The 17,548-nt window shown below is 47.9% G+C and overlaps 1 protein-coding gene across 1 annotated transcript in view; it reads right to left on the bottom strand.

Moving 5' to 3' along the window:
* Window positions 1-17,548, bottom strand: part of CdGAPr (GTPase-activating protein CdGAPr) — a 302,985-nt gene that overhangs the window by 256,031 nt on the left and 29,406 nt on the right. Inside the window, exon 2 of the mRNA XM_071682068.1 lies at window positions 11,138-11,615. Within this exon, the coding sequence (XP_071538169.1) occupies window positions 11,138-11,251 (114 nt within the window). The 5' untranslated portion in view covers window positions 11,252-11,615. The remainder of the gene's footprint in view (window positions 1-11,137; window positions 11,616-17,548) is intronic.

Below are 17,548 nucleotides of genomic sequence, written 5' to 3' on the forward strand. Positions count from 1 at the left end.
ACGTAATTCCTTTGGTATTGTCTTTGAACTAACCCAGAGCAGAGACTCTCTCTCTCTCTCTCTCTCTCTCTCTCTCTCTCTCTCTCTCTCTCTCTCTCTGTATATATATATATATATCAAAATATTACGAAAAGGTATTTTCTCTGGTAAAGAACTGTTCTCGTGAGTAACAATGAATAATACCCACTGGTTCATCATCATAAGTTCTTAAGTGAGTTTTGCTCAGTTAAGTTACTATGAAACACCCTCATGGTCGGGCAAGCGTTCCCCCATGAGTCCTTCACAGAGGAAGGGACGGTGTTTGGAAAGATTTACTGAGGTAAATAAACATTTGTATGTAACAAAGAAACCATGTATAAAAGTTCCAGTTGGCGGCGGCGATTCATAACAACAGAGACATCAATGGGCTTTGCTGGGCGGAGGTGGACTTTAGCAATAAGCCCGTAAGCTGAGGCGGTCCTACAGTGCTGCGTCTGCGTCACAGCTGAAGCTTCAGATCAGGTCGCTCATCTCTCCAAAGATCTACGGCCTTCAAAGGTTTCCTACAAAGACTCGAAGGGTTTCCTATAAACCACTCAAAGACACCTGGAGATGTGCATCTTTTTTTTTTCCCCCGTGATATACACAGCGAAGGAGTTACTGGGAGTGTTGCTATCAATCCGGCCAGGAAAGAAAGCAGGTAGCTCTAAACCTGTGGCAGCAACAGGTGAGCGAGACATTAAGCCTGGCACACTGAACAGCACCACACGCCACGGGGGCTGCTGCAAGTCCCACTGGCTCGCATTACTTCCCCGGGAGTGACAGGGACGTTCTCCCAGTCAGCTGGAGCAAGAACCCTTCCGCTCAAAGCAACTACCACACATGACCATAAAGCCAACAGATCATCCCCGCTTTTCATTAAGTCCCTGACTACTGCCAGTGAGTGCATGATGATGCGTGTGTCGTCGTATAGTCGTGCTGTATCTCCCACTGGTATGTGATGTGGGAAGTGTACAAGAGTAAAGATAAATGCCAATATCTCCGACATTCCTCTTAATTTCAGTTATACTACGCATGTTATCCTTCGCTACATCCAGTCAGTACCTCCTTCCTCGAGAACTAGGATGATCATGCGTGGAATGACACGGGGAAGGTCCATTCTAGAAACGTGTTGAGATGTAGTAATAATGACACAAGGAAAGATGATACTAAGAGAAAACAGTATTGACCAAGCAGGAGACGGCATGGAAAACCCAAACAGTAGAGGCCAAACAGGAGATAACAAGAAAATAGAAAACCGAAACCAAAGAACATAATACAGAAAATGTGAGACGCATTAACTGATATTAGATAAGAGACACGAAATGACACTGATAGGGATTTGTCTTAGTAGCACGGACCAGAAAGGAGAAATGTAGTACAGACTACACAGGAGGGAGATCAGCAAGCTGGCAGTGAAAACTGACACCAGCAGAGGTCAGACGAGCCTAAACGAAAACACCAGCAGAAAGTAAATCAATGATCGTAGCAGAGACCAACAAGACCAACGTGGTAGAGACGAACAAGAGTATAGGTCGCTAAACGAGCTGGCAGAGGAGACGAGAGAAATGGGAGCAGACCTATGGAGAGTCTGCAACGGCGTGTGACCTCGAGACACCATGGCACCACCCTCCTGCGGCTGCTGCTGCTGCGGACGTCCAGCTGTCGCCAGCTGAGGCAGGACAAGAGTAATGCCCCCCTGGACGCACGTACTGGAACACATGCTGGATGTAAGGAGGAAAAACTCATATACCATGGACAGGACGCACAGTCTGGAAGCACCCACTACATTACCCTACAAAGAGGATGCAAGGATTTGAAGAACAAACTGGAAACATACACTGGAAACAGGAATCTGAAGAACAACTGGAAATACGTACTGGAAGAACAAATTTGAAAAAAAAAAGACACACTAAAAGCCGCGAAGAAAAGCAAGGGCTATACTGAGGGACTGAGAATCACACACATTTAACAAGGACTGGGAGGAACAAACCCTCTTAAACATGGACTGGGAACAAGGACTCTAGGCACCATCAAGAATCAAAATTAGAGTCCTGGACTGGTGATACGAACCTGAGGAGAAGACCAGACCACAACTTAGCCTGAAGACGAGAACTGCAAGCGAGAAACAAAAAGTACGGACTGGATGCAAGAACTGGAAGTGAGAACATGGGACATGATCCAGTTGTAGGATCTGGAAACATGGAGTAATGACGAAGACTGGAGCCAGAGTGGTGGTAGGGAGCGGAGGCGATGACTTTCAAGCGAAGACTTTCAAGCTCCCGGGCCTCTCGATTGACCGTACTGGGAGGAGGAGGATGGCTTAGTGTTGCATGGTTGTCAGTCATGTTGTTACTGCCAACTCACTAATTCCAACAGTAACTCCCACGAAACACCAGTCCAACAGAAAACGTCGATGCAACTGACTATGAATCCATGTCTTTCAAACTCATTCTAATCGACCCGTCTAAAGCCGTCTACATCCATTCACATTTCCCCCCTCTAACTCTGCATATATATATATATATATATAAATATATATATATATATATATAAGAATTATATATATATATATATATATATATATATATATATATATATATATATATATATATATATATAATTCTTTCGTGCTTATCACTGCAATAACTCTGCACAAAGGAGAATAAACACAGTGACTCTTCCCTTATACTCTACACCTGTGCTCCAAACGCAATTTAACATCTATTAAAGAGGTAACATACACCCTCTGCGCCTCCAGCAGGAAGGTCCTCCAATGACATTCATGGCGCCTCTGGTCGTCGAGATGCGACGCTCGGGGTCCCTCACGACAAAATAAAAAATCTAAGACGATATATTAATCAGTGAACATCAAAACATGAAGACATACTAGATTTCAATGATCACAATTTGCCTGTTGTTTCTGTACACATTCTGGAAACCTGATGACAGGGTCAGGATGTGTGAGTACAGACAATACAATCTCCTTTGTCAACAGAGCCGTGGTAATGACGTCACCGCTTATCCCTTACGTTCGCCATGACGGAGAAAAAGGCGGGAATAAACATCACTGAAGTTGATTTTTTTTTTCTTTTTCGTAAAATATTACTTAGAGAAACGAATCACTAAGGCCCAGACATGGCAGCGTCGTATAAGAACGCTCAGAGAAGTATCGATACAAGAGAATACGAAGATACGGCGACATTAAATGCAGGAAATTATATAATACGAGTTCAAGCATTTGGTTACACAGTGAAGACAGTCTGCCAGCTTCAACCTATTTGGGCAGTGTTAAGTTCCATGTTTTCTGCCTCAAGTCCTTACGATTCTGAAGATCAGATATCATTAAAAAGGATTGGACGTCAACAAACAGTTCGTGCGAGGCTGGGTCAAAGACAAGACTTCCATATTGTGATAAGACAAATAAAAATACATTGCAACATCTAAGTTGAGGCCAAAGCCTGTTATCAGGTTAATCTTGTTAGTATTGTTCTTAAATTTAGGTTTTACTTCCCGGCAAATGTCTCGACTGGACTGGGCGTCGAGTGGCAAAGAGAAAAAAAGAAAAAGAAAATGGGGAGTTGCTATTTACCTTGAGCAAATTTCATTAGATAACGCCCCCTTTTGCAACTACACACTGCCAGTGTTTGTGGTACACCGGAATATGCTACACTTTTGGGTAAGCTAAAAATGAACCCTGGTTTGCATACCTACTATGGTTTCATGAGAGAGAGAGAGAGAAAAAAAAAACTAATGTAAATTAAAAGCTGAAGACGAAGTCATTCAGTTCCCAGGTCTTACCACTCTTTCTTTATGAGGTTTTACACCGCTGGAAGGCTGCGGTAATGATGCTTCGTGTCCACATCACCTATTCAGAGTCAGTGACAGCATCTCACGTCACAACAGTTCTATTGAGGTTCAGCATGGGTTAAAAAGAAATCTCTTGTTTATAACTATTTGGCGTTCCCATCCGCCGACGCTCGAACTAGCGAACAATACGAACGATTGTTGGCTCCAATATGGCCGATGACGGAATGGCGATCAGCAGCTCCGATGATACTTTCTTTCTACCAAGGTACATGAACTCACTTCGGACAGGAGAGACGAGGAAGGGTGGCGTGCCTAAATGCGGATGGACAGGTGACATACCATGCCTAAGTACGGATAGACAGGCGGGATGGCGTCCCAAGTACGGACAGACAGGCGGGAGGGCGTCTTAAGTATGGACGGAATAACAAGGAAGGGAAGCCAAGAGTTGAGACGGACAAACTTGAGATAGGTAGGATGGCCTGCCCAGGTGTGGACAGACAAACTTAAGACAGGCTAACATCAAGAAGCCTAGCTGCACACATTGGAACATGGAACAAACTGAAGGCATATGAATGGCCACAGGCACAAGCCATACCCATCAACATCAAGTACTTTAACGATCGCAATATCATTCATTCAATGCAACGATATATAACACAATGAGAGTTTATTATCCGTGTACCGTGATGAAAAAAGATTCTACCTCATTTTGCTTTTCATGCGCATCAAAAATCATTATAGACTACCATTTATACTGTAGCGTGTGGGTCGAGATGATTCATGGCCTGTATATGCACCATTCGTACTGTAGACAATAGGCATGCTAGTACAAACAACGGCCGCTGCGTATGTATGGCGCTGCTATCACCAAACAGCACCAAACAAAGATAAGTTTCCCTTGCGATCTCTGGTTCGACTTTATCGGAGACACAGTGGCATGCTCACTCACGTCCATTCGCCATGGATCTCTCAGGATACCGTAGCCAATCCCCGTTGCAATCCTACACACCAGATCCATATCGCCGCTGCGTGACCCTATCCACAAGGCTCAGCCACATCCAACCTCAAGCATCCATAAATAAATCTCAAATGAAGAAAGCCCTCCCTCCGTGTTGGGTGTGTCCAGGTACTCCAAATGGTATTGGGCCTCTACAGACCACGCCAGCAATTACGATTTTCTCGAGAGATTTCAATCACACTTAAGAAAAACGTTAACAAAAGCCTAGAACTGAAAAAAAAAGATATATCCCTTAGGACGTATTTCAAGCTATTCTTAGAATACGAATAATCGTCGAACGCTAGGATGCTGAAAAGGGAACTTTTCTCCACCTTTAACAAAAATGCAACCCGAAGCATTTTCCGAAGCGCTTCAAATCCTCGTCACCTTACGCACCATTACCTCGGGGGGTACGTGGTCTGTGGACAACCATAATCCATGCTAAAACCCTCGCGAAGCAATGAAACATTTGAGCATCGCGGTTAATGTTGACACTTTCGATAAATGAGGCTTTTTGTTTCAATGATCCGAGATATCGCGCAAAGCTCTTGAGCCCAGTCTAACAAACGTGCGAAACAAGGAACCTCTCTCCCTGCTTCGAGCTTCAATGAGCCCCTTGAACACCATGTTACGATCCTTGAGCACGACGGCACGATCCTTGGGTATGACGGCCTGGCCTGACCCAAGCGTTTGTACCTTTGTGCTCAAGGGTCATACCGTCATGCTCAAGCGTTGTACCTTCGCGCTTAAAGAGCTGAGCACATGAGTAATATTAGCTTCCTTACTTTTAAACCTCGCAAGAAATGCGTCGATAAATAAACCTATTCCATAGATTTCATAACTTCCAAGGTAGTAAAGCTCATAACCTCCCATTGAAGAACGAGACACATTTGTCTCGTTCAACTCCTCACACATTCACCATCCGGGCACAGAATCGCAGGCATCGTGAGGGGATACGTAGTGCAGAACTGTAGATTGTAGAGACTGTAATGAGATACAGGTACCGTATATACCTTTAGACTGTGCTGGGTGCCATGAGAAACAGATACAGCACAACTGTAGGCTTCAGGGGGGTGCTGCGAGATAGAGGTATTGCATAACTGTAGACTGTATGGGGGTGCCACAAGAGATGGATACTATATAAATGTTGACTGTAAGATGTGCTGCGGGATATGGGTACGACTTAACTGTAGACTGTAGTGGGTGCCACAAGAATTACGTACAACACAACTGCAGACTGTAGGGGGAGCCGAAAACTCAATCCGTATGTGTAATATCAGTAAAAGTTGCTATATTTCCCAAACAGATCGACAAATGAAACTTCGGAACTACAGTTCAATCACCTGGTAATTGGATCTTCCTCATTTCAGTCGAGCGAGAAGAGGACTCTGATCCCATTACAAAAAAAAAAAACACTTCAATCCTATAAGTAGAACTATAATCCTATTACGTAGTATTTCAACCTTACGTGTGGATGTCCTAATGAGGAAATGAAGGACAGTAAGTCGCCCAGGCGTCAGATGCCACAACCTGACGTCATATGCAGACGGTGTGGGCGTATATACTCTCAGCTGTGTTTCACACGGTATATAAACGAAGGTTTAACTGTGCCAAACCCTGATCATTCCATTCGGTTCCAATCCAGAGCATCGTTCCGAAATTTGATTGACTTTCCCCCCGAAACCCGATTCCCAAGAGGCGACAAAAACTTCGCATTAAGCAAATGGTTCCCTACACCATCACGGGAGATTTAGTGAACTCAATTCAACAGATATAATACAAGTCCAGAATACTCAATTTGTGTGTGTGTGTGTGTGTGAGAGAGAGAGAGAGAGAGAGAGAGAGAGAGAGAGAGAGAGAGAGAGAGAGAGAGAGAGAGAGAGAGTAAAGATGGGGAAACTACTTCAGATAAGAGGCAAGACTTCTGCAGGTGATGGGTGCCGACACCTTCAGGTGGGGGTGATGAGAAAAGAGACTATTACCAGGTGAGGAGGGAGTGAGGGAGGAAGGGAGGGAGGGAGAGACTGCTGCATGTGGCGGGGCGGTGGGGGAAAGAGAGACTGTGACTTAAGGGTGGAGAGACTGGCGGAGGAGCGAGGCAAAGACTGATGCAAGTGGGAATATAAGACTCGTATGGGAGACGGAGGACAACTGCCATGGCCGAGGGAGACGGGGGAGTTACAGAGGGAAGGGCGTTACTAATGGCACAGGTCACACGGCCGTTGGGTGGGGGGAGGTCACCAGGTACCATAGGTCACACGGCCGCCAAGCTGGGGGGGGTCACTGGGTAACAAGGTGATCAATAACAACTAAAGGTCATAAGCCACAAGGACCCACACTCGTTCTTTGTCAAGGTAAACCCTCCGGCCTCCTGCCTCTACTGTACTGTGAGTCGGCAACGTGATCTGCAATCACTCCACACCAACCACTACTCCAGCGGTGTGTACATACCACACACCAACCACTACTCCAGCGGTGTGTACATACCACACACCAACCACTACTCCAGCGGTGTGTACATACCACACACCAACCACTACTCCAGCGGTGTGTACATACCACACACCAACCACTACTCCAGCGGCGTGTACATACCACACACCAACCACTACTCCAGCGGCGTGTACATACCACACACCAACCACTACTCCAGTGGAGTGTACATACCACACACCAACCACTACTCCAGCGGTGTGTACATACCACACACCAACCACTACTCCAGCGGCGTGTACATACCACACACCAACCACTACTCCAGTGGTGTGAACACATGCACCAACCACTGCTCCAGTGGAGTTAACATACCACACACCAACCACCACTTTAGTGGTATGCTCATACCACTACTCCAGTGGAAGGAGCACATCAAACACAACTTCAGCCAACCCAGTCGTGTCTGCTTACCACACCCCTAACAGTGACCCTAGTGAGAATCAGGTCACAACACCAGAAGAACGAATTTCTCTGATAACCTACCACACTTGTGATCTGAGCTCCTCATTATCACACACCAACAATGAATACAAAATGAAAGGAAAAAGAAAATCAGAGTTCAATCAACGCAATGCTGTGTGGTAAGCTCAAAACAAGAGGACGTGTCAGACCCAACACCAAGGCAAACTTTCCATTATACTAAGCAATGCTTGGTGGTGGTGGAGGTTGTGTGGGGTCACCATCCATGAATCTAAGTTCCCAGAATCAGAATCTGAGTTCGCACCATCAGGCTGGAAAAGAGAGAGAGAGAGAGAGAGAGAGAGAGAGAGAGAGAGAGAGAGAGAGAGAGAGAGAGAGAGAGAGAGCACAGGCTATATTTGGAAATCATGAATATTTGATCCTGGTGTTGAGTGTATGCATCTCCGCCTGGCAAAACCACAAACCCTAATACCAGGAGCTAAGTTCGCGAGCCTCAAGCATCTAAGTTCGTGAGCCTCAAGCATCTAAGACTAAGTTCGTGAGCCTCTAGCATCTAAGTTCGTGAGCCTCAAGCATTTGAGACTAAGTTCGCGAGCCTCTAGCATCTAAGTTCGAGAGCCTCTAGCATCTAAGTTCGTGAGCCTCAAGCATTTGAGACTAAGTTCGCGAGCCTCTAGAATATAAGTTCGTTAGCCTCTAGCATCTAAGTTCGTGAGCCTCAAGCATCTAAGACTAAGTTCGCGAGCCTCTAGCATCTAAGTTCGAGAGCCTCTAGCGTCTAAGTTCGTGAGCCTTTCGCGTCTAAGTCTACGTGCCACAACTCAAAAGAATCAGGAACGATGAATCTCTGCTCCTACATAACCTGGACTTATGCTACAACCTAGAACAACCCTTACCATACAAAACTATGGATCAGAACTTGTATAGTGAGGAACGACACACACACACACACACACACACACACACACACACACACTCCAGGTCCAAGACTCTTGGCATATGGTTGCCACCTTCCAGAACCTAAGGTTCTGGAATCAGCAGCTACAAATACGAGAACCCGGAAATATCTACTTGAGTTCTGAGAATGAGAAGAATCCCTCAAGAGGATCTGGGAGGAAGAGAGGGGTGGGTGGGTGGGAAACATAATACCTGGCCCTCCCCTTCCTCTCCTCTTCTCCCCACACCTCCTCCTCCTCCTCCTCCATCCTTGTCAATACCTGGAAAGCAGTTGGCCAGAGTGGGGAGTTCTCCTAGACGTACGGCCATGTCTTTTAAACTTTTGATCTTTTTTCCCCCCCTTTTTTTTTAACTGTTTCATAACTCTCTCTCTCTCTCTCTCTCTCTCTCTCTCTCTCTCTCTCTCTCTCTCTCTCTCTCCCCTGCCCTCTTCATCACCCACAGCTCTTCCCTTCCTGCTTTCTATTACCTCACCTCACCTCACCTACCTCCCTCCCTACCACAGGAGGCCAGCCAGGAGGATAACATATATAAATAGTAGACCTGGACTAAAGGCGTGCGACCCACCACCACAGGTCCAGCCTCCGGGAACACCACGGGCCCAGCAGGACGGGGCTGGTGAGGTGAGGTGTGTGTGTGTGTGTGTGTGTGTGTGTGTGTGTGTGTGTGTTGGGGAGGGGGGGGGTTAGGGCTGGGTTGTGGTGACGGGAGATGTGGAGGACGATGTGGTGGTGATGTGGTACTGGGAAATGTGTGGTGATGGTGGCAGACATGCTGCAGGGGAAGTGGGGTCTCCCTCGTGTAGTGGGGTTACGGTTCAGTAGTGGGAATGGTACTGGTGGTGGTGGTGGTGGATTGGGGACGAGGTTGTAATGGTGGGAAGCGGCGGTTGTGTGGTGGTGGTGGTTATGGTAGTTCAGGATGAGGAAAGGTTGAGGTGGTGGTGGTGGTGGTGGTTGTGTGTGGTTTATGATGGTGGGAGGGGGGGACAAGGCTTGTGGATGGTACACACACACACACACACACACACACACACACACTCACGCATAATTCAACCATCACCTTCCAGGCCAGCCACTCCTCCTCCTCCTCATCATGATTAATTAACTTTATCTTTACAACTGGTCGCCAGATATGCAGATGTAATTACCTGACGATCACGGAATTCACATCATCAGACCGCAACACACGTGTGCTGTCACTCGACTATATTGGGTGGGGGGCGCGGGTGGGCTGGTGGCGGCTAACATGGAGAGGGGGAAAAAAAATAACAAAATGCTTGACTTGCTGACAAAATCCTTTTCTCAGTTTGGCATCAAAGTTTATGAATAATGAAGTGGGACTTAATGGGTCTGACCTGTAGCTCGCGCGTGGATATTAAACCATCACGATAAGCTGTAAACCCATCGAACAGTTCGGGGCCAGGACAGAGAGCCAGAGAGACGCGGGTGGACGATACAGAGTGTTCGGGCCATACAGCGCCCAGCCCCCTGGCAACACGGTCCTCACCAACGTCACTCCTTCACCACACACACATACATCGACGACACTTACACACATCAAAACCACATCGATGGAGGGCGGGTGATACGCTCCCACCCTTCCCAGCGACAACTATAAAGCAGGAGACAGTGATGAGTTTGGATCCATTTCATGTATGGGGGGAATGTCTAACCAATACTGCTTTCCCGATAGTTGGCCTGAGAACAGCTGGACAGCAACTGATTATGGTATGGGGCGAGTCAGTACACAGCCGGAGGCACCAGCACACCAGCAGACGGATGTAGCTCAATCATTATTTGCCTCAGGTGTTTGTAGACTCGACTCTTAAGAGAGTAAAGGTTATACTAAGAAGAGGATAACACGAGACGGGTGAGAAAGCTAAAGCTTCGCTCTAAAGGGGAAAGAAGAAAGTACCATAAAGGCTAATCCTCGTGAGGATGATCTCAATATAAAGAAAATGTGGGAAGAAGCAACGAGTCGCGTGTTGGGAGTGCAGGTCTTGAGGGCTGGAACACACGCCAACAGCTCAAGAGAACAGTGGCCGAAGGGATACCTGTAGAACAGAGGGAAGGAAACAACAACATGGAAGGCAGAGAGGGTTGGGTCAAGAATGGTGATGGTGGGAGAGCTGATATGAACGACGGCTTCTGATTCCACTCTGGCTAAAAGACAGGTTGAGGAAGAAGAAAAATATCTTTCACTTAAAAGTTACCTCGTATACAACTTAGGCCCTAAAAGTTCAGGTAGGATTCATTTTTTTGAGTCGGATGCTTCCCCTCCCATTGGAAGGAAGGAGACTCCTCTGTCTGTGACTGGGGCGGGAGATATGGGGGAAGGGAGGGAGAGGAGTGATTCGCACCTGTCAATGAGGTGGTGGCGAGACTAAAGGGAGGGAGGGAGGGAGGTAGAGAAGTGAGTGTCAGATGTTGTACTTACGGCACACTCGGTAGCGAAGTGTCGACACCCCTGCAACACGGTCTCCGAGTATCGCCGGAGGTCCGTGTAGCGGCGCATGCCCCCCAGCACCGCCTCCACGCTACCCGCCAGCATGGGGCTGCTACGGGGAGCGGGCTGGGGCGTCAGGGCGTGGCGGGGGCACGGCGCATCCAGGCATAGCGGCGAGGGCAGGAAGGGGCGGCAGGGGCAGTGAGTGGGCGGGTATGGCACTGTGGGTGGCACTGTCCTGGCTCCTGGGTGCCGCCCCCCAGCCTGGGCCTCACCACACCCTCACCATCACTAGCACTGTCTTCACTCTACGGTATCACACAAGGGCGTCTCTACATCATACTACCTCCACGATGGTAGGGTGACGCGCTGGCTGATCGCTACGACGACGACGACACTACATCACACGTCTGGTGCATTGGTCTACAACACCGGTTGCGTTACCACGTCAACTCTTACGTTACATCATCTGTACGACGGTAGTGTGAAGGATTCGTGGATCACTACGACGCCTCTACATCTGCACACGACCTGGACAACGCTGTACGTTCGCTGACCACTGCGACATCTACTACAACACTCTCCCAACATTCAGGCAAGACTAACAGGCTTGAGGGACACCACAACACAAAATACACCAACTAACACCACACTTATCTACTCATTTATCGCGCTCGTTCGCAGATCCTGAAGTTCCAATGTTGTTTTCATTTCATTTAGCGAGGCACTTAAGTGTTAATTTCCTTCATTAAAAAGTATAATTCCAGTTTTCTCTCTTTTTTTCTTTTACCATCTCGCTATTCTCCCACGTCCCAACCATCCCCCATAATCAGTGTGGTCCAGAGGTCAGATGCGTCAAAGAATCCAACCCAAGGGCATGGCTAATGATGGCGAGGACGCTCCCACAGGGAACCTTCCACCACTGCCTTCCCAGAGTTACCATGGCAACAGGGACGCACAATAGCCGCCCCTCCCTCCCTCCCTCCCACACACACACACACACACACACACACACACAGTAGCATTACCACGGCAGCATCAGTGAAGTGTCTCCCCACCCCCCCGACAGATCTATTCATCACATTAATTCCAGCACTGCCTCCTTCCCTGCCTTCATCCTTCACTCATTCCATCATCCAGTCACCCTCTCCTTCATTCACTTCCCTTTATCAATCATTATCTCCCTTATGTACAAGTTACCTCCCTCTCTCTCTCTCTCTCTCTCTCTCTCTCTCTCTCTCTCTCTCTCTCTCTCTCTCTCTCTCTTCTCCTCCTCACTCACTTATCTCCCCACGTCATCTCTCCTCGCCCCCTCATATTCCATCCCTCTCACAGCCTCTCCCACTCACTTCCGTTCCCTCCCAATATTTTCCTTTTATTTCTATCCCCTGCCTTGCCTCCTCTCCCCCGACGCCGATGGTCTTCTCCTATCCTCAAGCAACAGAAAGCAACAGAAACAGAAGGGTCCAAATCCTGAACACATCACCAGCGTCTTCCTGTCTCTACCCATCACCAACAGATCACAAAGCTAACCTCTCCCGAATCATTCTTAATCGCTCTTTGTTGTCCATGCTTTCCTCCAGCTGCACACTTTTGTTTGTCACGTACAATTAACGTCTCCACAGAGCCCGCCATGGCCGCTCCAGGGGTACGTCTTCTTCGCTTGCTCACGTATGCTGTTTTGTTTACTTGTGTCGTGGTGTCGAGCCAGTGTGGAAGGCGTCTGCTTTGACGGTTCCTCCCGCACCCTAACGTAGTGTGTGTGTGTGTGTGTGTGTGTGTGTGTGTGGCGCCTTAACACTCCAGGTACTAGTGGGGAGATAAGACAACGGAATTATGGAAATGAGGAAAAGATATTGCGATAGTTGAGGTGATAGGTGAGGAGAGGGAGGGGAGAGGGAGGGAGGGAAGGGGGAGGGAAGGGAGAGAGACAAAGGCAAAGCGAAGATCGACAAGAGATAATAGAGAGAGAGAGAGAGAGAGAGAGAGAGAGAGAGAGAGAGAGAGAGAGAGAGAGAGAGAGAGAGAGAGAGAGAGAGAGAGAGGAACGGGGGAGAGGAGATGAGAGACACGGGCTCGGGTGGGACATGGGAGGGGGTTACGGACTGAGAGAGGATGGGGCGTGGCGGGACGTGACGATGCACGGAGGGGGAAGACGACGTGACGTGGAGGAGGAGGAGGAGGGATATAAGACAGGGAACGACTGGTCGTGGGGGTGGCGACGCGGGGGAAAGCGTGACGTAGTAGGCTGGTGGACCGTGAGTCATCCCCCCCCCCCCCCCAAGCTCCTACCCCCACCACGACGGTCGTAAGAACTATATACCAGCCAGGGGGGGCGGGTGGGGGGAGGGGGGGATGATGGTATTGTCCTCCATCACCCTCAAGTCACACACACACACACACACACACACACACACACACACACACCAGCATCAAGGCACAACTCACGACCCAAATGCCTCACCATTTACGAAAAGCCTCCTGCCATCTACCACTGTCATCACCACCATCAACACTACCACCACCATCGCCAACACTACACCATCATCGCCAACAACAACTACACCACCACGACTGTCACACCATCAAAAAAATTGACGCCATCAACACCACCATCACAACCACAGGCCAAGTACTCCACCACCACTATCACCATCACACCCACCACCATCAAGAGCACCAACAACACCGATATCACCACCACAATCACCAACAACACCACGCTCACCAACACTTGTCACCACTCCCGCAGCACATCATAAGCAAAACTGGCAACACATTTCAATCCCTTGACCTCCCCTCCTCCTCAACCTCCCTCCTCCCTCCCTTGGCCGGAAATCACCCCACCTCTTCGCTCCCCCCATCCCTCCTCTCCTCCTGTCCACTGGCTAACGCCCACCGGACGAACCTATCATCTGCGACCTACACCTGTCCACACCACACCTCCAGACCACCTGTGAAACCCCTTGTGCACGACGGTGCGACCCTTGAGCACGACGGTGCGACCCTTGAGCACGACGGTGCGACCCTTGAGCACGACGGTACGACCCTTGTGCACGACGGTGCGACCCTTGAGCACGACGGTGCGACCCTTGAGCACGACGGTGCGACCCTTGAGCACACCACTTTCCTACCTTCCCTTACATTTCACTTTTATCTGATGGGATGAACCTACCCATGGGAGAAGTCTGTGGAGCCTAAGATAACAACTCTAACATCAACAGAAGATAACTAACTACACCACAGACGTTGTCAATACCTACTTGATATGAAACGGATGCTCTAGATGGTCCTTGGTCCTAACTACCTCCCATGTTACAGTCATTGGATACCCCAGGTTATAAACTAGGACCTCTCAGTGATTACTCCGGGGCTTCCAGGTAATAGCAGAACCAGCCAGCTGTTTATTGGAGGTCGTATGTGTTAACTATCCACCCGGGGGTGGGTGTGTGTGAGTGTCCCTTTAACCTCCATTAACACTTTCATCTTCAGGACAAAACTTTCAGTTAACTCAATTAATTGGCTCTAGAGGACCTCTGAAGATTTCCAAGTACCTCCTCTCCTGCTGCAGTGGCCCTGAGTGCCCCTGAATGCTGCCTTGTGTCAGGGGCGCCTCAAAATGTGTTAGTCTTGCGTCCCCCCACACCTGTGAGGGGTGTCCCTAGTTGTTGTTTCGTATCTCCCTAAATGACGTTTTCTATTTTCCTGAACGTTCAGTTCACATCTCTAAACAGATGAATGTCCTCGAACGTTTCATGACACCTCTTCAACATACGAATGTCCCTAAACGTTTCACTGCATCACCCTCACCAGCTGGATGTCCCTCAACGTTTCATTACACAACCCCCCTCACCAGCTGGATGTCCTTGAACGTTTCATTGCACAACTCCCCTCACCCTCACCAACTGGATGTCCCTGAACGTTTCATTGCACCACCTCAACAGCTGGGGCGCCCGTGAAGAACCCATGCGTCACTCCACAATAAACGGCCTTGTAAACAAGTAATAAATAGTAGTGTCAACAAACCTGGGGAAGCCTTGGCCACACAGAGGAGGGAGGAGCGGAGGGAGGGAAGAAGAGGGAAGGCCAAGGAAAGGGAGGGGAAAGTGAGGAGGAAGCCAACTCCTAATCCTCTGGCTAATGAGGAAAGCAGGAGTGGCACTCGGGTCCCAGACACAGCTGTGGTAGTGGAGGTGAAGGGAGCCTACGAAATCGATTATACACGTAAGGTAAGACGGCAGCTATGGCGATGAGGAGCCGAGCGGTGGCAATGGTTATGGCTCGGGCTGAATGTTGGTGTTGAGGAAGGTCGTGCGGGATGTGCGAATGCCCTGGGAGGATGTGGTGGTGGCAGTGGTGTTGAGGGTGTGTTAATGGTGATGCACATGATGAAGACAGGGAAGGGGTGTGTGGGTGATGATCACTCGGATGGTGTTTAGTAAGGAAGTCTTTTGAAGATATAATGGTACAGTTGGAGATAATGGTGATGAGCTAATAATGGTCAAGATACACTAGAGGAGAAGAGGATGACGTAGGTAGCAGCGGTGCTGACGAATGGCAGTGAGTGACTCAATATAGATACCAAGCTCGCAATAACAGGGACAACTGAGCCCCTCCACACTCTCAACAGCCTCTTAACAAATCTCAAGCCATCCTTCAGTAGTTATCTCCTACAATTATTCCCAAACCTCCTCCAACAATTCTAAAAAAAAAAACAAAAAAACTTAACCTTCCCAAGTTTTCTTTCGACATTATTTCCCAAACTATCTCTTAACAATCCAAAACCCATCACTTCTAAAGTTTCCCTCAGTCTTTCTTCCCAAACGAGACGTCTCTCTCTTTCTCTCTCTGTCTCTCTCTCTCTCTCTCTCTCTCTCTCTCTCTCTCTCTCTCTCTCTCTCTCTCTCTGTCTTGGGAGATATACGACTAAGGCAGCTCTCAAGGGCTTCGATCAGCTCTTGTGCCATGAACACCGCATCAGCTGATCCTCGAACACACAGACCCATCATCAGCATCTGGCCCCCCGGCCCTCCCCTCCCAAGCACCCTACCTTGACACCTCTGTAAACCCAGCAGACCAAGAACAAGACATTCACAAATGTGTCAATACGCAGCTCTACCCTCGTGGCTAAATTTCCGCGTTACGATTACTGATTGTAGCGATGATGGATGACGTGGTGACGCCTGGGGTATCCACGCTACGTTAACGTTACACTTGACAAGACCTTTAACTATATATATATATATATATATATATATATATATATATATATATATATATATATATATATATATATATGTGTGTGTGTGTGTGTGTGTGTGTGTGTGTGTGTGTGTGTGTGTGTGTGTGTGTGTTGTACATATCTTCTTCGTCTTGGACAATATGGACCAAAACCTAACAAGACTCTATATTAACTATACATATATGTGTTGTACACATTTTCTTCGTCTTGGACAATATGGACCAAAACCTAAACTTCAAAACATATTCTAAAAAAAACCAGATAGTTATTAACTTTACACGAGCAGCCTCCAAACATTACGAGACGTGAGTCACCTCTGGTTGAGAGGTTATAAGAGATGGTGTTATAGGCTTGTCTGTAATCACGGGAGAGGCAAGGCTGAAGGGGAAGAGTGCAGGCGAAAAAAAAAATATATACATATATATATATATATATATATATATATATATATATATATATATATATATATATATATATATATATATATATATATATATATATCCTTTCCCGGCACGGCATCCCAATCTTCCTCCCAGGACACACACTCTTATGCAAACGGGCATCCCCAGGATCACAAGGTCTTTCCTCCCCTGCCTGCCTCCCCACCTCCGTCTGTCCCCTAACACGAGGGACGAGGAAACGCTTACTCCCCCTCCGCTCCTCCTTACCCCAACCCTCCCAACCAGCACCCCAGGGAGGGGAGACAAAAGACGCTCCAGCATCCACTATGTTATCTCCCGCCGCATCTTTGCATCGCCCCTTTCTGACGTCACTACCCTTCCTCCGAACACACACACACACACACACACACACACACACACACACACACACACACACACACACACACACACACACACACACACATGTTTCTCAAGTTTGTTACAAAGGAGACTAACAATGAAGGCGCCAGAATTAAGAGATAATAATGAGATGTTCGAGTCCACGAATATGTCCACCATAGAAGAGAGAAGAGTAAGGGTCAAATTAAATCCTTTAAGATAATGAACCGTTCTGATGACGTCGACAGTGAACAGTTCTTCAAGAAGAACTATACAACTCCCCCGCCCATACGGGACAACTAAACAAGCCACTATAAACGGATGATAACATTAAACTTCTTCCTCATCGTAGGGATAAAATAGTAACCATTTCTATCAAAA

The sequence above is a fragment of the Panulirus ornatus genome, chromosome 33, assembly GCF_036320965.1.
Source record: "Panulirus ornatus isolate Po-2019 chromosome 33, ASM3632096v1, whole genome shotgun sequence".
Taxonomy (NCBI): domain Eukaryota; kingdom Metazoa; phylum Arthropoda; class Malacostraca; order Decapoda; family Palinuridae; genus Panulirus; species Panulirus ornatus.